The 26,919-nt window shown below is 38.4% G+C and overlaps 1 protein-coding gene across 2 annotated transcripts in view; it reads right to left on the minus strand.

The window, feature by feature from the left end:
* Positions 1-26,919, minus strand: part of WDR19 (WD repeat domain 19) — a 70,145-nt gene that overhangs the window by 32,094 nt on the left and 11,132 nt on the right. For both annotated transcript variants that reach the window (XM_024573713.3, XM_045182608.2), the window contains exons 6-19: positions 26,397-26,512; positions 22,808-22,888; positions 20,339-20,451; positions 19,890-20,063; positions 15,097-15,167; positions 14,283-14,455; positions 14,082-14,196; positions 12,612-12,718; positions 11,759-11,881; positions 8,274-8,423; positions 4,402-4,549; positions 4,077-4,281; positions 1,661-1,820; positions 1,359-1,469 (exon numbers count right to left, since the gene is read on the minus strand). In XM_024573713.3, coding sequence (XP_024429481.2) covers positions 1,359-1,469; positions 1,661-1,820; positions 4,077-4,281; positions 4,402-4,549; positions 8,274-8,423; positions 11,759-11,881; positions 12,612-12,718; positions 14,082-14,196; positions 14,283-14,455; positions 15,097-15,167; positions 19,890-20,063; positions 20,339-20,451; positions 22,808-22,888; positions 26,397-26,512 — 1,847 coding nt within the window. The remainder of the gene's footprint in view (positions 1-1,358; positions 1,470-1,660; positions 1,821-4,076; positions 4,282-4,401; positions 4,550-8,273; positions 8,424-11,758; positions 11,882-12,611; positions 12,719-14,081; positions 14,197-14,282; positions 14,456-15,096; positions 15,168-19,889; positions 20,064-20,338; positions 20,452-22,807; positions 22,889-26,396; positions 26,513-26,919) is intronic.

The raw sequence follows: 26,919 nt of genomic DNA on the forward strand, positions 1-26,919 counted from the left end.
TCTATTGTGAAGCCATCACCTCTGATGCTTTACGAATCTTGTATCACATGACAAGCGTCCGCAGCTAAATGCAGAAGAACTAAGATGACATCTGTGCCCTCACTCCTTGCAGCCATATTCCTACTTCAGTGCGCACCAATCCAAGTCCTGAAAATTCTCAGGGTGTTTCTAATGATCTCAAATAATATTGTAAAATTATCTGAATTCTTTTCTTAAAACAAAATTAATTTAGTTCACTTGAAAATTTTAAAGTGAAAATATGCTGTAGTACAATTTTAAAGAGGTTAAGTTTTGAAATTAGTAGCAAATATGTTTTCACAACAACCTCAACGTGACTGTGGAAATGCTGGTTTGAGGTAGAGTGACGTCAGTGACAGCAGCTACCACTTTTGTCTTTTCTATCAATCAGGCACAGTTCCAAAAGACCTCATCTCATTTAAAAATCCTTACCATAACCCTGAGGGCTAGCTCTGACCACTGTGGCTCAGTTGGTTGGACATCCTCCCGCAAAGTGGTCAGGGCACATGCCTGGGTTGCCGGTTCGGTCCCTGGTCAGGGTGTTTATGATAGGCAACCGATTACTGAGGTTTCTCACCCTCTCTCTCTCCCTCCTTCCCCCTAAAAATAAATAAAATCTTTGAAAAAAATAACCTGCGGGCCAGACAGTGTTATCCCTATTTGAAAAAGATAAGATCTATGGCACAGAAAGATGAAATAAATTGTTCAAGGTTACACAAAGCTAGGATTTGTCTTCCGCGTTCTTAATCACTGTTCCCTGCAACCACTTCTCTCTTTTTCCTTGCGTTGAGCTAGGTTGTTCCTCCTGTTCTAGTCTTTCCGCTGCTATGCTCACCTCTGGGAAACTAGTGATGATACACTAGTCCTCAGCCCACCTTTTAATGCACAGAATTTCATACAACAAATAAAAGATAAATGCGTCTTAGTTTTCCCATGTGGAAAAGTGAGAAAATAAAAGTACTACCTCATAGGATTTTTGTGAGAGCTAAATGAATTCCAATATGTCAAGTGCTCAAAAAGTACCTGGCACGTGTGAGCACTCAATAAATGGCAATTGTTTTTATTTGTATGCATCTTTGTAAGTTATAAAATCTGTTCTCTTTGGACACATTTAGACTTTAAGTTATTTGGTAATGTTACAATACCAAGCCTTTTATGGCTCCACAGAACGCAGAGTGAAAATATTTTTGAAGTTAATGAGTACTCAGGGGTCCTTAAAGCTGGAGTCTCAATTCTAGCAGGGGCAAGGCATGTAGCGTCTGGTGCTGAGAAACTTTAACTGTGTAAAAGGTGAGATCCTCCTTTCATTTCCTTCTTCCCCACCCTGTTTGCTGCCATACCTCCAGAGCAGCAATGGGACAGCTGGATGCAAGGTACAGGTCCTGGGCCAGGTTGAAATCACTAGTAAACATGGCAAGATGTCCTGCCAAAAGATTGTAGTCTTCTATTCCCTAAAAATAAAAGCGGTTTTAATGAGAATATATGGGCTTAATTTTTTTGTAAAAAAGACTTTGCTTAGTACGAAGAGGTAATGTTCTAGCAATTATTAAAGAATTAGGTAAGATTAACTATAAAAATTTAAAGTGTATGAATAAATACCATTTAAATCCTAACCTGATAATTCTTATAAGATGCTGTTTACCTTTATTTGTTCTAAGGACATCACCATGCCAACATTTCCAATTTTCCGGTAAACGCGGATTGCAAACTCCACCTCCATGTGGTGTAGACAGGCCCTGGCCAACTCATTCCAGGCGGCAGGGTCATTCAGAAGCCCGCACATTTCCCAAGCATCAGAAAACCTAGAATGTCAGCACATGAGTTTAGTCAGGGAGCTCTGCTTGCTCCCTAGTAGACAATTTTCAGATTGTACATAATTTAAATGCCATGCCCTAGATAAATTTTATAAAACATTTGTTAGTCTGTAATCATTTCCAAGTTATGAAAAATTACATAAAATTTTCTTTTTTTTGTACAGATGATTTTTCTTGAATGCCTTTTATTAAATCTAAATCTACTCTGGGTGACCTCCTTTCCCCATTAACAACTAGTTTTATTTATTTTTGGTTTACTTCATACACAATGAAAATTATTTTTATTCTCACGTAAGTCTAATAAAAGTAGTACTCTATTCCTATAAATTCAGAAGTTTAAAACAGGCCAAATTCAGTCAGCTACCTGTTTGCGAGAAGAAGAAAGTTTGGGTGGAAAGCAGCTACTCATCGGCCCGTATGTTATGGATTGTCTCGGTGGCTCTTGTGCTGCAATGGTAGACTTGAATAGTTGTGACAGAGACCCCACGGCCCTTAAAGCATGACGTACGTACCATTTGGCCCATAACAGAAAAAGTTTGCGGACCTCTGGTTTAAAGTATGATCATAAATGCCAATTAAACTTTTTGTGGAACTTTAATATATTAATGAATATATTACACCTATTCATCTGCATTTTTCCATCTCACACACATTGACTGAACACCTATCATGCATCAGGAACTGTGCTTGGAACCAAGATACAAATCAAACACAGTCGTTGTCCTTCAGGTGTCATAACTGGGGAAGGTGGAGGAGACCAGTAAGTAAACGGATGACTGTAACATAGCACAACAGAAGTAATCGAGTGCTCACCACATGTGAGTCTCTGTGCTAGGCACTTTGTATACATTCCCTCACTGGCTTACCCTGACAACTCTACCCACTATGCATTGTTATTATTTCTCCCTCATAGATGAGGAAAGTGAGGATTTGGGACCTTAAAAGACTACCCCAAGTCACACGGCAGTAAACGATAAAGTTCTCTCAACCACTATGTACACGAATATTGTATCCTGGCTCTGAGGCAACACATCAGAAAGACTGCAAGTGGTTGGAGGGCTTCAGGGAAGACCTCCTGGAGTAGGAGAGAGCCTCACTGAATAGTGTGGAATGGGGGGTTAATACATATAGAGAGAGGTGAAGGCCATTCCAGGGAAAGTAGCATGTGCCAAGGCCTTAAAGCATCATGAAAAATACTGGATTCAAGTACCAGTGTGAGAGAGAGGATGTGGAGGAGTGGGGAAGGCTGAGGCTGGCATTAAAACATCAAGTGCCTAGTATGTCATGCCACAGTCTCCAAGGAGTAGGGGTTTCTTCCTAAAGGTGATGGGAAGCCACTGAAAGATCTTCAGCCAGGAAATAAGGTCAGACTCACATTTTCAAAAGTGTGTGAAGAACAGGTGAGATTGTTATGAGGTTATCAGCAGAGAGAGCAGTCCGCAAGTGGTCACGTTATAGTACATTACTCCAAGTGAGGGACTGAGTTAAGACTGAGGAACAGGGAAGGAGAAAAGGATCTGATGTGTGTGTGTGTGTAGGTATGTGTGTTAGGACATGTGCATGTATGATTAGAATGTGGGAGAAGAGGGGGTGGGGAAGTCAGTAAGTTGTCTTGAACAGGGCAAGTATGAGGAACTCATGGGCTCCCTATTACACGTGACTATAGGAAGTGGTAAGCACAGGCTTAGGTTGAAGACGCACATTTTGGAGTCAGCCTCGTATAGATGGTATTGAAAGCCATGTATGTAGACGAGATTCACTCAGGAAAAATAAATCAAGTGAGAAGAGAAGAAGGAAGCTCATGGAGCCCTCCTTGAGGAACGGCAACACTTAAGAGATGTTCAGAAGAAATAGAATCACAAAGGGGTTTGCAGTGGCTCTAAGACATAAGACAGAAAAGCAAGAAGAAATCATCTCAAGCAAGGCAAATTCAAATTTTATTATAATGAAATTAAGATATTGTTGACATAACCGTGTTTATGAGAATTTCACAAGAATTGCTCTACTTGGGTGACTAGAAACTTTTTGGTTCTGAAGGGCTTTTCTTGGAAGAAAGCCCCAATATGACACTATGACTTTCTTTAGAATTCACACACATCTTCATATCCATTATCTCATCTGAGGTTCACAATAATCTTGTGAAGTAAACGAGGTAAATACTATTATCTCCATCTATTTTAATAGGAGTTGACCTTTAAAATCACAAAAGCAAATAAGCTTCATGAGAAGTGTTTAAAACCCTACCTTTTTAGCAATAAAGTCTGTGTCAGCGTTTGCCTCAGTTCTTTAGGCCCCGCATCTCTTAGACTGTGGAGGAAGCCGTGAGTGCCCAGGTAGATGTTGTTTACTTTCCCACTCTGTGTCTGGCAGGTCAGCTCTCCGTTATATAACAGCAAAGGTTTATGAGCGTAGGGAACTCTGGTGCCACCAGCCAAAAGGACCTTGGATCCTGTATATAAAACAGACATCTTAATGCTGAAAGATACTCAGCACAAACATCAGAAAGGAATGTTTCAATTTCACTGCAATGGAAGTTTATCAACAAATTGACAAAAAAGTGATTATGTACCTTGTATAGTGTCCTTGTGAAAGACATAAGTATACACCTTGTCATCATCATAAGCGATAAATACACCTTTATCCAATGGCCAGTTTTCCCAAAGAACACCTTTAATGGTTGGTGAAAAATCTGGAATCTCATACGTAGCATCATTAACCTACAAAAAAGGATTTAGAGATTTGCCCCAAGTCTGTACATAAACCATTATCATTTGCTGTGGTAGGAGCCTATTTGTAGCCTTAGCTGGCATGGCTTACTGACTCATATTCAACCCAACAACACTCAACCATAACAGGAAGGAAAATTTCTTCTCCCATTCCTATATTAGGTCTGGCTTGAAAAAAAAAAAAGATAGTCATATGGAAAATCAAGGCTTTGATCTAAAATTTGGTGAATTTGCAGGAAAAACTACAAGCTTGGACACAAAGCTTCAAGTAAAGGGAAAAAAAAAAAGCTGAAGCTGCTCAAGATGACAGAAACTTAAACTACGAGCACCTGTGTTTAGAAATTTTTCAATACTGGGCATAGAAATGCTCCAACTGGAAAAGAAACAAATTAACTCATGTGATTTCAAATTTAAATAAATTCCACTGGCTATGTTTTATTTCAAAAATTTCTCTACAATGCACCCTAACAAACATAAAACGTACTGCTACAGTAATAAAAACTATTAAAAAATCAGTCCGCCTATTCCTGTGAACTCAAGTAGGTAAGCTGATATATATGCTGAACGTGGAGCTGAGAAATGCCTGCTTTCTCCCTAACCTAGCTTCCTCTAAAAATAAAGATGAAATAGAAAACTCCTGCAAATAATAACGAATACTATAGAGCAGTGCCGTTCAGCACCATAGCCACCATTTAATATCCACACGTGGCCCCTGAGCAGTGAAATGTGTAGTTTGAATTAAGGTGTGTACAGGTGTAAACTGCACACTGGATCTCAGGAAGTTCGTCTCAGAGTACAAAACGTCTCATCAATAATTTTTTATACTTATGACATACTGAAATGATAATATTGGATTAAATATATTATTGAAATTAATTTTAACTGTTTCTTTTTAACTTAAAAAATGTGGCTAGTAGAAAATTAAACATTATATATGTGGTTAAAATTTTATTTCCATCGGATGGCGCTGCTTACCAGGTATTGTACCAATTTCTTTTGTATGTAACCTCATTTAATTCTAACCTCACAGTCTACAGATACTATTGTTATGCTCATTTGCAGATGAAGAAACTGAGGCATGGACAAATTTTCCCTAAGTAACACAGCTAGAAAGATGAAGAGCTAGGATTTGAACCCAGGCAGTGTGGCTCTAGTCTATGCTTCTAACCACTAGGTTATACTGACTTTCAGTTTGTAAGGATAGCAAATCAGTGCCAATAGACTGGTGGTGGAATTTTTTTTTAAAGGGTAACCATTTGCTGAGTGCTTATTATATGTACTAAAAGCTTTACATGCATCATCCATTTGATTTTTATACAACGACCTACAAAAGAGGTACTAGAACTGAATTCATTATGTAGATGGGAAAACTGGGAAGTCAATCAGAGTGAGAGCTCAGGAGGAAGCCCCTCTGGCCTCATACCAATGATGTCATTTGCTGGCTGTGTGACCTTGGACAAGTAACTCATCTTTTCTATGCCTTAGTTTGTTCACCTGTAAAATGGCAACAATATGAGTATTGATCTCCAGGGTTGCTATAAGGATTGAAAGAGATCCCTGATATATGTAAAGCGTTCTCAGTACAGAAATACTAGTTGTTATTATTACTAATCTTGAATTTGGGTCTGTCTGTCTGTCTTTAAAGTCCATGTACTTAACTACTACACTCTACTGCCTCTCAAGGGTAACGTGTTTTTAGACTTTCCAGGATATATCTCAAATCATCCTTCACGGGCATTTAAGGGGTGGTGGGACATATAGATTGTTTTATTAGAGCATGTGCAGGAAAAAAGTCATCTCTCCCAATTCTAATACACAACAGGAGTCACTTACTGTCCACATTGAGGAAATACAGGTTGAATACATACACACATGAAGGGAAATTTCAAGTTGAAGAATTTGAAAGAACAGTTGTAGTCCGGACAGTTATATATTTGCATATGTGAACATCACAGAAGCAATGCTTCTCTAAAAGTATTTGAAATTGAGTGGAAGATTAAGCTGCAATACTAGCACACGATAACAGGGTGGGCGTGAAAGTCAAATGAAGAGCACAGCACTCTGGTCTAGAGTCCAAGGGCCTTGGTGCAGCCTCCTGCCGTGTCCGAGGCCACGGGGAAGGCTGGCTTTGCTCACAGGCAAGGCTGGGTTTTATTTAAAAGAGGGATTTACTCCTGTGGGCACAACCCTCCCCTGTGGTATCTTGTCCAGCCACATAAGATTCTAACCTAGCAATGAAATCTTAATTTGAATAAGAGCAAACTCCCATCTACACACTGGGTGAGGGAGAGCCTTTGCTGTTACAGAGTATTCTCTGTGTGGATTTTGTTTCACCAGGGTGCTTTTTCTTAACACCTAACTGAGTTGCAGGTTAGAACTGGAAAAGGGGGTGGGGATGAGCAGCAACAAGTGAAGTAGTTCTGGACCTGAAGGTTTACGGGAGGTAAAGAGGGCAGGGCTTTAACTAATGTCTGCTACCTGTTCCTGATAACATGCTTGGAAAACTAAACTCACTGACACCTCATTCCGGTTCTGTGAGGGAGCTCATACCAGCCTCTGTAACAGAAATGATCATGGAAAGGAAAACTGTAAAAAGAAGAAAGACGTATGGAGTTGTTTAGGCAGGTGGTACTCTTTGCCCTTCCTCCAGCAGTCAGACACCTGATTTACCTCCGACCCTTCCGCATGTCCTAAGCAGCACTTGGCGCCTGCGGTGGCCCCCACGGGGAAGCAAGGCAGCTCTGCTTCCCTATGCTCTGTTACAGAAAGCAAACCTGTACAAGACTGAATTTCCTTAGTGCGTAGAGGGAACTCAAGGCTATTTACATTTATGTCAGTTTTCCTCATTGGTTTTCTGATTGGGAGAGGAATGAGTTGAGTAAGAACTAGCAGATTAAAAAGTTTGCATAATCAGGTCACTCCTGTGGAAAGTTGCTACATCTGTGAAAGAAAGAGAAGAAAACAATGAAGGGAAGAGAAAGGAAAAAAGAAAGGAAGGTAAGGGAGGGAGAGACAGAGGGAAAGAGAAGGAAGAAAGTTTTAGCATCTAGCGCAGTGTGTAGTGAGGGGAAATGTGTCTTCTCTACAGTGAAGTTACTCAGGACGGGCCGACGGCAGCTGTAGGCTGTGTGAACTGTGACCAAGAACACACTCAATCATTCACTGGAGATCAGAAATAAATACAAATTCCAAGTATAGTGCATGATGTGAAAATACATTTTCTTTTTCTAAATCTGTTTTCAAGAAAGTTAAAGATGTGTAAAATTAAGTAACTAAAATGGTTCCACCTGTTTTTAATCATCTAATACAAGAATACCTTACCTGTGTATTCAGGACCTTTAAGGGAAGAAGAAAATCAATTGAGGAGGGGGAAAGGACAGGCTATAGTCTCAGTCCTCTGAAGCTTATTGCATATCTGGAGAGAAAAGTCATGTATACAATGAAATACTGTAATAATGTATAGTAAATACGGTTCAAAGTGGTACAGAATATAACTGTTTTCTCTCTGAGGGCTGACGCTATGAAAAATTAAAGAAAAATGGGAAAACATTTTCTTGATGTAAATAGTTATGAAATAGATCACAAACATAACAAATTCTATAATCTTTGGCTCTGTGTACAAAAAAATAAGTCTACATATAAAAAAAATTTAAAAATACTTTTCTTCATGTGTTGCATTTTTTAAAAACACACATTCAAACTTTTCTAGACTTACTGGACAGTAGACAAATCCATCACTTTTTTCATCAATGAAAACTAGTCTGGTCCCATGTGGGTCAGGAAAAATCTTCTTCACGCCAACAGGATGTCGATAATCATTAACGAACTGCCAGTCTTCAATGTAGAAATACTGAATGGCACCAGTCTAAAGCAGTTCAGTCAGAGAAACAGCAGAGGTTGTCAGAAAATACTGACTTTCAGCACTTAAGTTAACACGCTTTCTAATTTAAAGAGAAGAAAATGTCGTATGTTTGATGAAGGAGGAGTCCAAGAACAATGTTTGCTGTATTTGCAAGGTTCAGGCAGAAGAAAATAAATGAGAATATACATGGGATTCAACTTGTCTATCAAATTGATTGTCTATCAATTCCAGTATTCTTAGTGGTGTTAAAGCTTGATTTTCAGATTTTCAATTGAATGAAAAGAAACACCCTTATTGTTTAAGAGTAACTCTCAAATCATATTATTTTAAATATTTTTGTTATTAATTAATAGACAAATTAGAAAATTAAGTTTAAAATAAAAAGAAACCAAAAAACCCACCTGATACAATCAATTGTATTTCTACATATCAACAACGAACATGTGGACAACAAAATTTTAAAATATGACATCATTTACAATCATTAAAACAATGAAATACTTAGGTGTAGGGCTAACAAGACACGCACAGAACGTATGTGCTAACAGCCACGGGACACGGGTGCGAAGGTCAAAGAGCACCGAAATAAATGGGGCGGCATCCTGTGCTCATGGACTGGCAGCACAGTAAACGTGCTAATTCTCCGCAGCTGACATACAGGTCTAGCTGGGTTCCAATAAAAATCTCAGCGTGACTTTTTGTAGATACAGACAAGATTACTCTAAAAATCATATGGGATGGCAACTATGGGATGAACTAGAACAGCTGAAACAATTATGAAAAAAAAATAAAGTGGAAAATTAGTCTATGTAATTTCAAGACTTTAAAAAAAATAACTACAGTAATCAAAACTGTGTAGTATTGGTGGAGGCACAGACATAGAGATCATTGGGATAGATTAGAAAAACCAGACAGAGCTACATAGGTATGTCTAATTCTTTTTTCTGTTTTTAAGATGCCTTCACTTTTATTTTTTAATAATAGCCTATTGAAAATAACTCACCTACCATATAGGCCACCCACAAGTCCCTGGATTTTAGTATATTCACAGAGTTGTACAACACTTAATGACAATTTTAAAACATTTCATCACCTCAAAAAGGAACCCCATTTAGTAGTCATTCCCCATTTTCCCAACCTCTCTAGTCTGTCTCTATAGATTTGCCTATTCTGGACATTTTATATAAATGGAATCACACAATATGTGGTCTTCTGTGACTGCTTGCTTTTATTTAATGTAATGTAGAATATATAAAGAACTCTCAAAACTCAATAATAAGAAAAGAAGCCAATTAAGAAATAATAAAAACATCTGAACAGACACTTCACTAAAGATATTCAAATAGCAAATGAGCACAGAGGTGCCTCTACATCGTCAGTCCAGTAGTGAAACGCAAATTAAAGTCACACTGAGATATCTCTGCACACTCAGTGGAGCAACCACTGTGAAGATGTAGAGGAACTGGAACCCTTATACACTGGTGGTGGGAATGGAAAATGGTACAGCCAAGTCAGACCAGTTTGTCAATTTCTCAAAACACACACATGCCACATGATGTAGCCATTCTACTTCTAGGTATTTTTATCTAAAAGAACGCATATGCCCATACAAAAACTTAAACACAAATAATTACAGCAGCTTTGGAGTATTTATAAATAAGCCAAACTGGAACTATCCATCGACTCATGGATGAGCGAAGTATGATACACATGCAGGGTATGTAATATCACTCAGCAAGAAAAAAGACTGAACTACTGAATACACAGCAACATGGATGAATCCCGGGATGATTACACCAAGGCCGGTCCCGAAGGAGTACTGACTCTATGATCCCATTTACATAAAGCTCTGGAAAACACAAACTAACTAACAGTGACAGAAGGCGTGGGGAGGGCAGGAAGGAGGAAATCATAAAGGGGCATGAGAAAACTTTTGGAGGTGATGAATATGTTCACCATTTTGATTGAGCTGATGGTGTTTCACAGGTGTATACAAATGTCAAAACTTATCAAATTGTAAACTTTAAATTATGTAGTTTATTGTATATCAATTATACTTCAAAAACCCCCAATATTTTCAGAATCACTTAAGAATGAGATATAGCATAAGAAACAAAATTTTGTAACTATGTATGGTAACGAATGTTAACTAGACTTACTGTGGTGATCACTTCGTAATATATACAAATATCAAATCATTATGCTGTGCACCTGAGACTGATATAACGCTCTGTCAATTATACCTCAATTTTTTAAAAAAGAAGAGACAGATAAACAGTGCTTTATTGACAGACTACTGCACTCTGAGTTCTTCAACATGCCATGTGGCATAGTGGAAAAAGTAGATATTTTACAACACGAAATGTTGTTTGCTCAAGTTCCATCTCTGCTACACACTTGCGAACCTCTCAGCCTTCAGTGTGCTTCTCTCTAAAATGTACCCGCTTATTTTATGGAGTTAATGAGACAGTGAGATTGGGCTTTACAATGTTAGGTGTCACACAAATGTGTTTAATATTATTTCCCATGTATCCCTCCCTACTTTACCTGATATTCTAAACCTACCCTACCGGTGTAAATTAGCACAAAGACTGATTATTTTAGGTCAAACTTAAACTTATAAATTTTCTCTATGGCAATAAGCATGCTTTAAACATGCTCTTTTAAAAAAACAATGTAATGGGAGAGAATGGAATGTTTAAAACAGTGAATAATTGTTTTTCTGATGTGAAAAACAATACCTTTTCTACCAATTTGACTAAATTTAAAGACCAAACAAGATAACAGGTATGATAGGCTTTCAAAAAATCTTTGAAAACTTTTTACAAAAACTGGATGTTATTATCATAATTATGCTTTATCTCCATGTGGCTAACGTAGTATTTAAAGGTATAGGACATTGGTGGTTCAAAGGACCACAAGACTGAAGGAGTAGGATTCTCAGTATTCTATTAATTTTAGTATGTATTAAATGTCCTCTAAATACAGACTACGGTGGAATGAGGTGTCTTATACTCACCATCAAATTAAATCCTTAAAGCATCTAGAAAAGGCAACTGAGGCTTGGAGGTGTTATATAGCAATCAGCACGTAAAAGGACTGATATTTAAACCCAGATTTTCTAGACTCCAAAGTCTGCCCTTTTTACTATGCTCTCAGAATTGCTTATAATCACAAAAGCACTCAGAACTAGCAAATCATGCTACCTACGTGTTGTACACATATTTATTTATAAGTTATGTTTTCATATACTATATATTTATATATAATAAACGTTATGTCCCCAAGTAAACATTAGAAGTTGCCCTACGTTCTACAGTAAAGAAGACAATACATACATCTGTGCCATAGACGAGGAAATCGCCAGTTAATGCATGACATAAAATACGGCACTTCTCATCCACTGCTGGGAAAAGTCGAGTCTCACGTTCTTCTTGAGCATCCAAGAGTTCACTTTCTATCTAAAACAAAGAATAGTAGTGGCTCATAGTTTAATTTGAGTAAACCTAGTCTGCACTGCCTAGTGGGTAAGGGAGGATCTTTTTCTTCAGTTCAATTAAACCAGACTCACTAGGCTACCATAGACCAGTTTATGCACAAAGATATCAGAAAGGAATCACAGCTTGCGAGCAGGGCAGCATTAGAGATCCCTCTTTAGTGGGAATAGTCTTCCCAGGCTCTAAAGTTGTCTAGTGTCTAATCCCTTTGGCTTCCCAGAAGCAAAGAGCCAAGAAATAGATGTGGAATACGCCCTGGTATAGCAGCCCTTTATCCAAGGGCCAGTATGCCTTGAACAACTCAAGAGGCATAGTTTCAAGGATACCACAAGTGAGATGCCCTAAATGTCTGAGTGAATACATTCCAGGAAACCCAGATGTATGGCATTCCCATCAGTTCTTAGAGTTTACTTCTATTTTCTAGATAAAGTTACAAACAGGGTCATTTTTACCATAAGCAATGTTGCATGTAGCACAGCTGATAAATTGCCAAGTTTCTTGGGAAGAGAGCTGGAAAGTTAACTGAACATCTGATGCAGAAGGGCAAAGGTTTTTGTTAATCCTTTACCCACACCTGGCTTTCTAGCTAGTCTGTACATGGTTGCTTCCTGACCAAAGTTCTTAATAATGAAACTGTTCATCATCATTGCCAAGTTAACTGAGCAGGCCTGCAGGACATCAAAATTATACTCACCAAATGTAACTGGACTTTGCCTTCAAAAAGTGCAGCAGCATAGTCTGAATGAAGGCAGACACTGGCTACTGTCCCCAGATATTCCACATCCTTCAATTTTTTAACACCTTTAGCAATGAAAAAGAACAGCAAATTAAAATATTAATAAAATTATATAAATATTTGCAAATAATTTTAAATGTGCACCTTTGCAAGGATATTCTGAATAAAATTTTTATTTTAGCCATCCTGAAGAAAATCTTAGTTGCCATATAAAGTTGCCTTCAGGAATTCCACCATGGTTCCCATGAAACAAAGTAATAGAAAATAAAATTACATGCAAAACAAATATTAAACCTTAGTGACAATAAGCTTGATGGTGAACTCTGAGAATAAAGCTCAGGCTTACTCTGTTGCTGAAGATATCTGACCTCTGGTGGGGAAGGGGTGAGGTGGGGAGAAAGAGGGGAAGAAAAAGCAAGGCTCCCTTGCTAATGGTCATTATTCAAACAGTAAAATAGGGAGGGGACCAGCTTTTGTGAAGTAGCTACCAGAGCAAGGAGAACATAAGAAAGTCACCATGCAAAGGCAGAGCACACATTTTATTTAATTTTCCACACAACCCCTTACACATAGAAGGATCCTCATTTTCCACAGGAGTAACCGAAGACTCAGAGGGGTAAAAAATTTGTCTACAGTCATCTAACTAAGTGAGGCAGAAGGGGAATTTAGATCCAGGGCCTAATTGTAAAGCTCATACTCTGCCCCCTATACCAAGCTGTCTTCACTACAAAGATAAAGAAAAAAATCTTTCCAAAAATTATGCAAAAACTTAAGAGGATTCACAAAACTCTTTCAACCAAGAAAGAGCTGTCTGAAGGAACAAAGAGTGAAAGACTAGTTAGATCGTCTGCTTTTGCCCTCACAAAGCTGTATGAACCTGCCCGCTCCCCTGTAGCCATAGGTTTAAACTGTGGAACTCAGGGAGACTGTGACCAGTTCCTGGGTCAATAATTTGTGACCTACTGGTTACATGACAGTTCTGGGGGAATCTATAGATAACATCTCAATTCAATGTTAATGATTCTTCATAGGAAGGACAATAATTTACAAGCTTACTTTGGAAAAAACAATGGAGACTCAAGACCATCTGCGACACACGTGACTTTCTGATAGCACCTTAGAATCTACTCCTTGACACATTAACCGAAGACCTAAGGACTATACCCTAACTCCCCTTCCCATTCCTCTTGTCCAGCTTAAAAATCCTTAGCCTGGTCCAGCAGGTAAGATAGAGCTGAGGCATTGATAAGTCTACCATATTCTTGGTTGACGCCTTCTTGATCAATAAATCTTTCCTTTCACCAAACTGACATTTTGATTTTTGGCCTTTTGAAGTGTAGGGCACATGACCCAGAGTTTGATAACAAGTGCTTCCCAAAGAGACCAGGAAGTTATGCTAGAGAAGAAAACAACTGGATTTCGACTTGCCATTCTCTCCAAGAACATAAAACCAAGCTCGGTTGTTCATTCCCACAGCCAGATGATACAGTCCTACTGCCAGAAAGTTGGGTTCCACATCAACAGAAACTGTCATCGGTAGCTCCTGTCGTATAGAAAAGTAACTAGTGAATCAGTTGCTAGATCTATTTTGATTTTATTAATAACATAAAAATAACACCATTTTCATACCCCTTCAACAGGGTTGGCTACGGTGACTTCAAGAAGGGAGGTGAGATAGGCAACCCTTGTGCTGCAGGCATTGCCAAGTATGGGCAGCTTGGTCAGGAAAACATGGAGTGAGCCCCTCTGGGTAGACAATGCCAGCAGCTGGCCATCATCTGTCCAGGACAAGGTATCCAACCCTGAAATAATTTACAAAACAAAGGATTATTCAAAAACAGATATACTGTTGCAGGCAAACAAGCAAATTATTTTCACTTAACCTACAGAAGCATAAAAATCTTTTTTTTTTTTTTTTTTTTAAGTTTAAAGAGTCTTTATTTAGTGCTGGCTGGTGTGGCTCAGTGGATTGAGTGCTGGCCTGCAAACCAAAGGGTTGCGGGTTTGATTCCCCGTCAGGGCAACCACACATTGGTGTTTCTTTCCCTTTCTCCCTCCTTTTCCCTCTTTCTAAAAATAAAAATGAATAAAATCTTTAAAAAAAGAGTCTTTATCTGGACTAGGAAATTCACCATGGATTGACATATGAACATGAGCACTAATTCATTCAATACTGGCTTAAAGGGTACATATATAAAAACTTAGATTTTATCATTGTAATTAGGATAAAATTTACTATGTCTCTGGATCAAAGTGGACTTATATCCTTCTAGTCAAGGAGTATGACTCAACATAATAACTAAAATAAGGAGGCTATTTTAGGAAACTCTAGTGAAAGGTGCTAATAGTATTCCTCCTACAAAAATGTAAACCATACAGTAACAAACATACTACTCTGGAATTGGGATGATAAAATGCCAATCTGCTTCAGAAAAATCAATACCTTTAATTTCATCATCCAGGTTGATTATAGCATACATGTCTTTTAATTCTGCCAACTCATGGATTTTAATGCTGAAAAAAAAAAATAAAACCACACAATTAAACATGAGCTCTAAGTAAAATTGTTTTTGTTTACAATTATAAGCTATACATATTTAATTTCTCAGTCTATTTATAATCAACATTTAGGCTACTTCAAGCAGAAGTAGAAATCTTATCACATATAAGAATTCTATCCATTCCCCTTTATATTGTAATTGTCTTATATTGCATCTGAACACACTATCAGAGATTATAATTCTTGCTTTCAGTAGCCACATATACATTAAAGATCTCAAAATTAAAAGGTAGCCCATTTTATTTACCCAGGCTATTTAACATTTCTGTTGTTCTTCGACAGAAAGAAATTTGAGATGTCCCAAATTTCCTTCTGACATCATTCTCTTCAGCAATTCTTTCAGAGCATTTGTGCTAGCAATAAATTCTTTTCCTTTTCCTTCATCTGAGAATGTTATTATCTCCCCTTTATTACTGATGGATATTTTCACTGGATATAGAATTTCAGTTTATAGTTCTTTTCCTTCAGCACTTTAAGAATGTTGTGATGCTGCCTTCTGGCCTGTGTGGTTTAATACGAGAAATCCACTGTCACTCAAAATGTTGCTCACTGGCCACTTTCAAGATATTGTCTTTGTCTTAGTTTTTAGAAGTTTTTTTATGATGTCTCTGAGACTAGGCTTTGGATTTATCCTTTTGGGGATTTTTTGAGCTTCTATAATAGGTTTATGTCTTTTGCCAAACATGAGACGTTTCCAGACCTTTTGGTATTATTTCAGTCCCTGGGGCTGTGTTCACTTTTTCCAATCTGTTTTTTCCTCTGTGTTGAGACTGACTATTTCTATTGGTCTATCTTCAAGTTCACTGACTCTTTACTCTGTGATCTCCATTCTGCTATTAGGTGCACTGCATTATTTATATTTTTCGGTTCTTAAATTTCTATTTGCTTCTTTTTTTATAGGTTCTAGTTCTTTTCTGAAACTGTTTCCATTTGTTTGGAGAATGATAGTCTGTACCTCTAAAAGCATTTTTATAATAGCTATCTTTATCCTTTTGGTCCTGGCTTCTTTTGATTACCTTTTCACAGTGAGTTGAAATTTTCCAGATTCTTCATGTCAAGTAATTTTGGATTATATTCTGGACATTTTGAATATTATGTTATCAGACTCTGTATCTTGTTTAAATCCTATGGAGAATATTAATTTTTTTTTTAAAGCAGGCAATCAACCCAGTTGGGTTAAGGCAACAAATTTCAAATAGTCTTCTGTGGGCTATGGTTTCAATGTAAGTTCCATTTTCAAAGCCTTTGCAGTGGTATTTGGATGTGTCCCTGTATGGCCTACTCAGTGGTCACTGTAGGACCTGGGCTATGACCTATTCCTTAGTTCAGTTTTCAGTCTTTGGTATGTGTTTAGGGTGAGATACATATACACAGCTCAGGGATAAATCTGGTTCATAAATATCTTTACAGGGTCATTTTCCAGAGCTCCTCTCTCTCTTGGATCTACCTAGTACTTTCCAGCTTTTTGGGACTCCCATTTCTTGTCCTCCAGTTGGAAGCTGGGGCTCTAGTTACCATGTCCTGCCTTGTACTTCCCACAATTGCACCCATGCCTGTGGCCAAGCAGGAGGACGAGAAAAATAAGCAACAGGGGTTTGCCCCACCATCTCGACAACATAGCTTCTCCAATTAGAGAGGAAGGTTACCCCCCATGTTTTAGGTCCTGTGGGTCCTTGCAGTCATTGCCGTGGCTGTCATTGCTGTGGTGAGATTGCTTGGTTGCTAGGGCATGAGAGAACGAAGAACAAGAAAGAAAACTGCTGGATTTCCCCACCTCCTTGAGTGTTAGGAGTTCTCTTGCCTGCAACTTGAGCGAGAACTAGAGAGCTTCTCTCAGAGCTCCTCTGTCTATGCTCTGGTGCCTTCTGGATTTCAGGCTGCCTTGAATCCTGAGACTAAGAGACAAATGGGAGACTCAACACTGGTTCAGTCGTACTTCAAATTCTGGTATTCTTTGTCAATCTGCTTGCTACTATTTACTTCAGAGTCTGTAAATAGGTGCTCTATGCATTCTATCCAGGTTCTATAGCCAAATATGGATATAGCCAGTGAGAGAGATGGGATATAGTTTACTTAATCCATGTTACCCAGAACTGCTTATTTTGTTGTTTTCTTAAGTATATTTTATTGATTATATTAATCATCCCAATTTTCCCCCATTTGTCCCCCCCTCCACCCAGTACCTCCTTTCCCTCCAGCAAGCCCCCCCCCCCATAGTTCACATTCATGGGTTGCGCATATAAGTTCTTTGGCTTCTTCATTTCCTATACTATTCTTAACATCCCACTGTATATTTTGTACCTTCCAATTATGCTTTTTAATCCCTAGACCATTTCCCCCCCTCTCCCTCTCCCCCTCCAAATGATCTCCATACCTATGATTCTGTTCCTGTTCTGACTGTTTGCTTAGTTTGTTTTTCTTTTTTTGCATTTAGTTGTTGATGGTCGTGAATTTGTTACCTTTTTAACATTCATAGTTTTGATCTTCCTTTTCTTAAATAAGGCCCTTTAACATTTCATATAATAAGGGCTTGGTGATAATGAACTCCTTTAGCTTTACCTTGTCTGGGACGCACTTTATCTTTCCTTCCATTCTAAATGAAAGCTTTGCTGGATAAAGTAATCTTGGATGTAGGTTCTTGCCTTTCATGACTTTGAATAGTTCTTGCCAGTCCGTTCTTGCCTGCAAAGTTTCTTCTCAGAAATCAGCTGATAATCTTATGAGTATGCCTTTGTAGGTAACTGTCTGCTTTTCTCTTGTTGCTTTTAAGATTCTCTTTATTTTTAACTTTTGGCATTTTAATTTGATGTGTCTTGGAGTGGTCCTCTTTAGGTCCAACTTGTTTGGGACTCTCTGTGCTTCCTGGACTTGTATGTCTATTTCATTCATCAAATTAAGCAAGTTTTCTTTCATTATTTTTTCCAATACATTTTCAATTTGTTGCTCTTCCTCTTCTCCTTCTGGCATCCCTATGATTCAGATGATAGTACATTTGGAGATGTCCCAGACGTTTCTTACGCTTTCCTCATTTTGTTTTTGAATTCTTGTTTCTTCTTGCTGTTCTGATTGAATGTTTATTTCTTCCTTATGTTCCAAATTGTTGATTTGAATCCTGGCTTCCTTCCCTTCACTGCTGGTTCCCTGTACATTTTTCTTTATTTCTCTTAGTGTAACCTTCATTTCCTCCTTTTTGTTGTTACCATACTCACTGAGTTCTTTGAACATCCTGATCACGTGTTTTGAACTTTGCATCTGATAGGTTGGCTATCTCTGTTTCATTTAGTTCTTTTTCTGGTGTTTTGTTCTGTTCTTTCATTAGGGCCATATTTCTTTGTCTCCTCAATTTGGCAGCCTCCCTGTGTTTGTTTCTGTGTATTAGGTTGAGCTGCTTTGACTCCCTGGAAAAGGCACCTGTAAATTGTGTGGGGCAGAGCTTTAGGTAATCACCATGGTAGGGCTTCACCGCTTTGTGGCTCTGTGTAGGGGGAGGGCTCAAAGAGGGGACTGTAATGCCGCCTGGCTTCTGAGGTTTGCCTGGCACTTGCCCTGTTTCCAGTCCATTTGCCCACTCCTTATTTGTGACTGGCACCCTTCCAGCTGTTGCCCTGGTGTTAAATCCCAGAGTAGCTGGGCTTGCATACATTTTAAGACCTTGCAGGCCCTTTAAGTGGGGTGTCCTGAGATTCTGGCAGTTTTTCTGCCTCTGCAACCTCCACTGGTTTTTACAGCCAGAAGGTATGGGTATTTATCTTCCTGGTGCTAGAACCCTGGGCTGTGAGGTCTGGCCTTGGGCTGGGACTGCTGGCTCCCAAGGTATCCCTCTCAATTTTTATCCACCATATGTGAATATGGGACCACCCATACCCAATCTGCTGCCACCGCCTCTCTGCACCAGATCCTATCTCCTCGCGTCCGCCCCTCCTACCTGTCTGGATGAATGTGGCTTCTTTAAATCCTTGGTTGTTGGACTTCCATACAGTTTGATTTTCTGACAGTTTTGGGTGTTATTTGTTTTAAGATTTAGTTGTAATTCTTTTTGTGGTTGCAAGAGGAAGCGAGGCGTGTCTACCTATGCCTCCATCTTGAGTGGAAGTCTCCTATTTTATTTTTAAGAGTGATTTTCAAGCATACTCCATTTCAGGTTTTATATTTAGTATACATTTAGTATTTTAGATTTTGCTGTGAGATTGAAAGGCAAGGAGTGTTAGAAATTTTCATTGCAAATATGTTCCTAGAGAGCAGGAAAGTATGGTTGACAGATTCTTTTTTTTTTTTATCCTCACCTGAGGACATTTTTTTCAATGCTTTTAGGGAGTAAGGGAGGGAAGAGGGGGAAGAGAGAGACAGACAGACAGACAGACAGACACTGATGTAAGAGAGAAGCATCAACTGATTGCCTACCATAAGTGTGCATGGACTGGGGATCTTGTGTGCTGACCAGGGATTGTAAGTACCTGGACCAGCAATCACATGCACCTGGACTAGGGATTGAACCCCCAACCTGGGTACATGCCCAGACTGGAACCAAACCCGAAACCTTTTGGTTACTAGAGGATGTTCCAACCAAATTAGCCATACCGGCCAGGATGACAGATTCATTTTGGCTACAAAAGTCTTGTTGACTCTCTTAATATTCCTTATATAAGCTTTCCTAGGAATTTGTAAACATAACTTACCAGTTGTCACCACATGTAGCAGCTTTGTTAAGGGTCTGTGATACTGCAATGCTAGTTAGACTATCTTTATGATCACGAGCTTGAAATACCTCTTGGCCAATCTCTCGAATATGAGTGGAAATTACCACAAAAGTTCCACGTGAAAAACCAATCATGATGTAGCCATCACCATACCTAGAGCAACAAAGGCAACAATGCAGTAAAAAAGGAAACTAACTATCATTGGAAATACAGTACATAAGCAAGTAACTTAAAATGAAGTAGAGAATATTATTTAGCAGAGGCTATATGCCAGATAGCACACTCTAGGTAGTTTCACATACTGAATCATAGTCTGTAATCCAGAAAATGTTATATAAACAAATAAAAATGATTCGGGCAAAAATTAAACTAGTAAGGAAAAACTCATGGATGTCTTTCTGTAACGATCTGTAATGATTTGCACATACCAGCTATAGCAGACAATGTTGCCATAGTGCTCCTGAAATTCCAGATCAATTGAACTATCTGGTTCATTGAGATTAAAAAGAAACAAAGTTTTGTTGCCAAGCACCATACTTATCTGCCAAAAAAAAAAAAATCAAGACATTGTTAAATGAATTACTCAGTACTTCATGAAAAGACAATAAGCAAATTCAAATATGTGAACGTAATTCATGAAAACAAGCCAAATTTAGATGTGCTAAATGCTACAATTACTAAGAGAAACAATGTAACTAAAAAAATACATTTTATTAACATATAGCCTGGGAAGAATCCTTGTCTTTATACATATCTAATATAGCCTTTGAAGTGTACTAAAATAGCTAGGCATAATAATTTTTAAAAATTCTCTATACCTCTATTAGAGTATCATACAATACAGGACTGTAAGTCTGATACAGTTTCATCAGGACTGAATTCATATTCAGAATATAGAATCTTCCATCCTGAAAGGTCATTCTGCTTTTGAGCCATCTGGCATGACAGGTCCACGCCCATGTGGATATTCTACCTTTTATATCATCACTCTTTCCACTACCTGTAGGTCAATGTGACTAGACAAGTGTCCCTCTGTTACTCACACAAGCCAATACTTAACTGTAATTTTCAGTGGAGGGTTTAATTGTATTGGGGAGATAAGGGTGTATTACTTAACTGAGCTCATTAAGGGTGATTAATATATACATAAAAAGAGAAACACTTTGATATATTGGGTTGGCCAAAAAGTTTGTCTGTCTTTTTTTGTATGATGGCCCTGCTAGTGCTTAATTGTCTTTAACTTCATTCAAAAGAATTTTGTTAGATTGTATCGTGACAGCTGTCATATCAGCATGCATTTAAAAAAACTTATCAAAATTGGTGAATTTTTGTGTAGCTATTTTAATATTGAAGATGGAAGAAAATATGCAACATTTTTGGTATATTATGCATTATTATTTCAAGAAAGGTAAAAATGCAACTGAAATGCAAAAAAAGATTTGTGCAGTGTATGGAGAAGGTGCTGTGACTGATTGAATGTGTCAAAAGTGGTTTGCGAAGTTTTGTGGTAGAGAGTTCTCTCTGGACGATGCTCCGTAGTTGGGTTGAGATCAAATTAAAACATTAATTGAGAACAATCAATGTTATACCATGTGGGAGATAGCCAACATACTCAAAATATCCAAATCAACAGTTATTGGAGAAAATGAAAACTATGTCTTTTATTTTACAGATAAAAATTAAATGGACTTTTTGGCCATCCCACTATTACATTGATTCTGATAGCTATCAATCATAAGTCACTACCAATTTAATAATAGCTTTTTAAGAAATAGAAACATTACTTCACTTAAATATAGGCATGTTGATTGTAAAAGCTGTCTGGATTTTAGGATGTTAAAATGCGGCAGGGAAGTACATCTGAGGTATTAAGAAAAGGAAATACTATTTCCAGAGCTCTGGTCACATCGGATAGTGAAAATAAAAAAGTCATATAGAAATCAATATGAACCCCCTACTCCTTTTGCTACTACAAGAATGAGAAAAGTGTTAACAGGAAGATATCTTCATTTGCTGTAATACCAAGTAGCCAGCAGCAGGAAAACAACTTGCAGTGCTGAGAGAAGGGCCTACATGGTTTAATATGTGATAGACATAATTTATTAATCACTGTAGATTCTGAATCACCCCAGAAAAGGAGAGAGCATATGCTACGAAATTATTAAAAAAATTTGGGGTGCACTCTCCCTCCCAGGAGCACGCCCACACCTTTCTTCCCTCTTAGGGTTGCCGCTCTTATATTCTAAGGGTCCCCACTAAACTTGCAACCAGGGGCGCAACGGGCAATAGCAGCGCAACCCAGCTAAACCCTGAACCTGTCTTCAAAAGCCCCTTTTATCTGACTTCCCAGTGAGTCAAAGAGGCCCCACTTAGGCTCTCTCCTGTTGCTTCTTTTATCCTGAGCCCCTCCTTGTTTCACTGTCCTCAGTTTTGTCCTCAGCTTTATTAACATACTCTCAGAATCACCTAGACTTGTGTTGTGAGATCTTTCCACATGAAGTCAAGAACCCACACACTACCAGCTAGCCCAGGGAAGACCCACTCCAGGCCCGGTTTTTGTCTCGTAACATCATGAATCTGGGAGTTTATATAGGAGAGAGGCAGCGGTTCCACAACACCTCCTGAGAGAAGAGAGACACATTTGTTTCCTTAGTGTCAAAAGTTTTCCTTGGTCATGGGGACAGACTCAGATGGAGACCATGAGGACAGCTCATGAGGGGCAGGGCTGAGGGGGTGGAGGGACTGAGCAAAAAGGAAAAAGGACTCATGGACAAGGGCAACAGTGTGGTGATTGCCGGGGGGAGCGGGATATAAGGGGACTAAATGGTAATGGAAAAAATACAATAAGGATTAAATAAAAAAATAATTTGGGCGTAAATTTGGTTTAGAATTCTTACTGTGTTTTCAGCAGCATGGGTTCGGTCATCAGTCTTCATCATGGAAAACTGCATGTTGCTAGGCTCCAATCTCACTGGTGACTGCAGGAATGAAAATATTATCATTACAAATAAACCCAACGCTTAAAGTCACTTGGAATAATAAAACAGGTACCTTGCTTTAATTTATGTTATATGTTGGACTAATGACCTGACATCCCCACTGCTACAAACATCTAGAAATCCTGATGACACAGAGCAGGTATTTCACTAGAAGTATAAGTCTGAAAGAAGGTAAGGAAAATTTCCAGGGACATAAGTAAAGATCAAACGAAAAACCAAAGTGCATGTAGGAAGCAAGCCTGCAGCTATCCAAAGCAGCTGGCAAAAGGAGACAATAAGGAAGCCATTTGACTTGGGCTCTACTTTGGATCAGAAAAAAGGTGAAAAAGTTGAAATCAAAGACTTTACTCCTATCCTCATTATGGTCTGAGATTCAGATTAATACTTTGAGTGATCTAGAAACTCCCTGAAGTGTTTGGCAAAAACAAACCCAACGCGTCTTTCAACACTGCAAAAAATTTCCACAGCTAATGAGCCCTGCTGAATATGAGATCACAGTTCAAAATGAGAAAACTCACAAAGAAACAGTGCATCCAGAACAAATGTTAGAGGATCTGAAAATGACAGGATTACCTGAGAGACATCATAAAATAAATACTTTAAAAACAACTAAAGACATAAAAGGACTCATAAGTATGAGAAAAGACTTAAAAAAAATCCAGACAGATTTCTAGAAGAACTACAAAGTACTTTCCAAAAATAAAAAGTATAGCCATTAACACTCAATGGGATAGACAGAAGATCAGACAAATTGGAAGAAAAAATAAGTAAACTGATTGGAGGAAATTATCCAGGTTACACAAAATGCCAAAAACAACTATAAAAGAGAATTAAGAGATAGGAGAAGGTCCGACATATATCTAGCAGAAATTCCAGAAGGACAGAATGGAAAGGGCAAGAGGTAATATCCGAAGAGATAATGGCTAGAATCTTCCAGAGTTGATGAAAGAGCGATCTTTAGATTCAGGAAGCAAGACAGTCCTCAGCAGGATAAATAAAAATATTGCACACAGGTAACACAATGGCGATCTATAGAATAGTCAAAAGTCAAGGCCATTCAAAGACCATACCAAATAAAGCAATACAAAACAATGTATGTTTTGCGTACTACATGATAACTTATGTAGTATGTCCAATTCTGGAAGCATTCTTCTTGGCAATCAGAAACAGGAAATAGTTATCCGAGATGTAAATAACAGCTAAATGGTAGTAGCTTCCTGGGATGTTATGTGGGAAAGTATTGCAAGGCCCTGCTGGGATTCAGCGGGGAAAAAACGCCGGTGCCTACTGATGATGTCTGCTGTGACACCAGGGTGGGGAGCTCAAGCATTTGTACCATGTATCTACTATTCTAACTAGTCCCGAAGTAGAATAATCACAATTACAAGGTTTTTAGGAAATATTTTTTACACTAATGCCAGATGAATCTTCCTTAAGAACAACTTTAATCATGCTATGGTTCTGTCCAACATGGTTGAGATAGTTACTTCAGCCTAACTTTCCCAACTTTCCAGGTATGGGAATGAACTTTCTCCCTCAGCCCTACTTTCTGTAAATTCTCAATCAAAGCCCATATCTTCAGCCAAGCCATTCTGAGCAAGCCATAAACAAGCTATAAGTTTTTCCTCTTATCTTTGTTCATTCTGTTTCGCCTGGGTTGAAAGACACACATTGCTAAATGGTCTTACGGTATCCATTAAAACGAGTTACAGCAGGACGTGTGCTCACGAAGGTGGACTAACTTTGCAGCTTTCCTGGCAGCAGCTAGGTGTGACCATGCGACTAAGTGCTAATCATATGCTACGAATGGAAATAATAAACGTCTCCTCCAGATCAGGGCCCTTACAGAGTTATGCACTCCACTTCGCTCTCTCCCTGCCCTGGGCTGAAATGCAGGTGTGGGTGGTGTGGGTATGCTAGTTTTAATCATGCAGAAGAGGGCAAAACACCCTTGACAAAGGCGGAGCAATAGATGAGAAGAACACAGGACTCTGTACAACCTTGTGAATCAGAGATACACAGGGGACCTGCCTACACCTCTCTGCTACATGAGAAAAAGAGGGAAAAAACCTACCCAAACTGCCATCTTCTTAGAGCCCTTGTAGTTTTGGGTCTCTCTGTTACCACACCCAAACTTACATCACCATCTCTCTTTTAACGATTCACAAATACAACTTTCATTCATCTCCTCCATCTCACATGTGCGATAGGACTTACAAACTACATGACAAGATTTCGCAATCATATGAGGCCACATGTGTTTTATCACGATTAGTTTTGTCTTCTCAAGGGTAGGGGCCTATAGGTGGGAGCCTCCAAGATGACCCATAATGATCCTCACCTCCTGCTTTTTATGCCTTTGTTTAATCCCCATCCCTGCCCCCTTGAGGGTGGGGCTGGGTCTAGGGATTCACTTCCAGAGAATAGAATATGGCAAAAATGATTTTGAAATCAGGTTATTTATGAAGAGATTGTGGCGTAAGCCTTGAATGCCTGCTAGCACTGTTTCTCCATCAGCTATGTTGCGAGGCACTTGATGGAGATCCACGTGGCAAGAGAGTGAGGCAGGTTTCTAGTCACTAAATAGCCAGAGAGGCACTGAGGCCCTGAGCTTCACAACTGGTAAGAATTGAACTCTGTCAACATTCACATGAGTGAGCTCGGAAACAGATCTTCCAGTCAAGCCTTCAGATGAGATTGCAGCCTCGACTGATTGAAATAGGGGAGAACTTGAGGCAGAAGCACTCAGCTTAGCTGCATCTATATTCCTCTCCCACAACAACTGTGAAGTAATAAATGCTTACTGACTTAAACTGCTACGTTTGAGAGTAATTTCTTATTCAGCGATAACTGATACAGGGTTGTAGCTCATACTTCTAAAGCACACAGCACAGTGTCCTGTACCTAGCAGTTATTTTTAGAAATGTGTTAGTTCATATTTCTCTAGCAATATTAAGTCATGAGCCAGTAGTTTAGGTGAAGTTTTCCCATTGGGGAGATTACGTAGCTGTTGGTAATACAAATTCCCTAAAGGAGGAGCCACTGAAGATCTAATCAAATGGGAAATTTGAACAATAGTAAAATTTAATCCTAAAATTAAATTTAATTAGGGTTAGTTTGGAAATAATATAACACATTGGTTAAAGGTGTGGGTGTAGAATTAGGCAGACATGACTCTGAGTATAGCTATTAACATTTATGTGATAAACATACATATATAAAATAGTTATTTCACAAATATACTGTCTGACTAGCCACAGTGCTGATAATCCACGCTAATATTAAACAATGGGAAACACACAAAGGAGGATATCTGGATAAAATAGTCATATTAAAGAAAAAGTAAAGTTTTTGATGTTTAGAATATAAAGTTATTATATACTATCTCACATAGAGATTTAAAAGTTTTATAGATAGGTTTGATAGGCAAACTTTATTTTAGGTAGGAATTTGAATGTATCAGACCGAAGAGATGTTACAGTATTACCTGTCTTATTGTGTCCCCTTCCTGATTACTAACTGTAATTATTTTATCTTCGCCACCTAAAGCAAGCAGATTTTCTGCATTCCAGGATCCACATGTGATTCTCTTACTGTGTTTTCCTGAAAAAGAGATGATTTTTGAACAAACACATGGATTTCTCAAAAAGTAATTAAGAAATCTATAATGTCAATCTGAAAGTTTAGGTAATATACCATGGAAATCAGACAAGGAATTTAATGTATTATCAAATCAGTTAGTGTCTAAGAAATCTTATTTAAAACAGTTTATTACAGTTTGTAACTCAAGATAACAGTATATGAGGGTTATAATGTTTTCCAAGTTTTTATGTGGATATGAGCATAGGCCCTAAAATAAAAACATATTCTATTCCTTGACAAGTTTGTTTAGTTACCATTATCACCAAACCTGTAACAATAATGCTTCAAGAGAAGTAAATCCCAAAGCACTGAAGTTCTGTTTTGATATTCGGCTTCGTGGTGGGTAGACCCATTCAACACTGACTGCT

Source organism: Desmodus rotundus, chromosome 4, assembly GCF_022682495.2.
Source record: "Desmodus rotundus isolate HL8 chromosome 4, HLdesRot8A.1, whole genome shotgun sequence".
Taxonomy (NCBI): domain Eukaryota; kingdom Metazoa; phylum Chordata; class Mammalia; order Chiroptera; family Phyllostomidae; genus Desmodus; species Desmodus rotundus.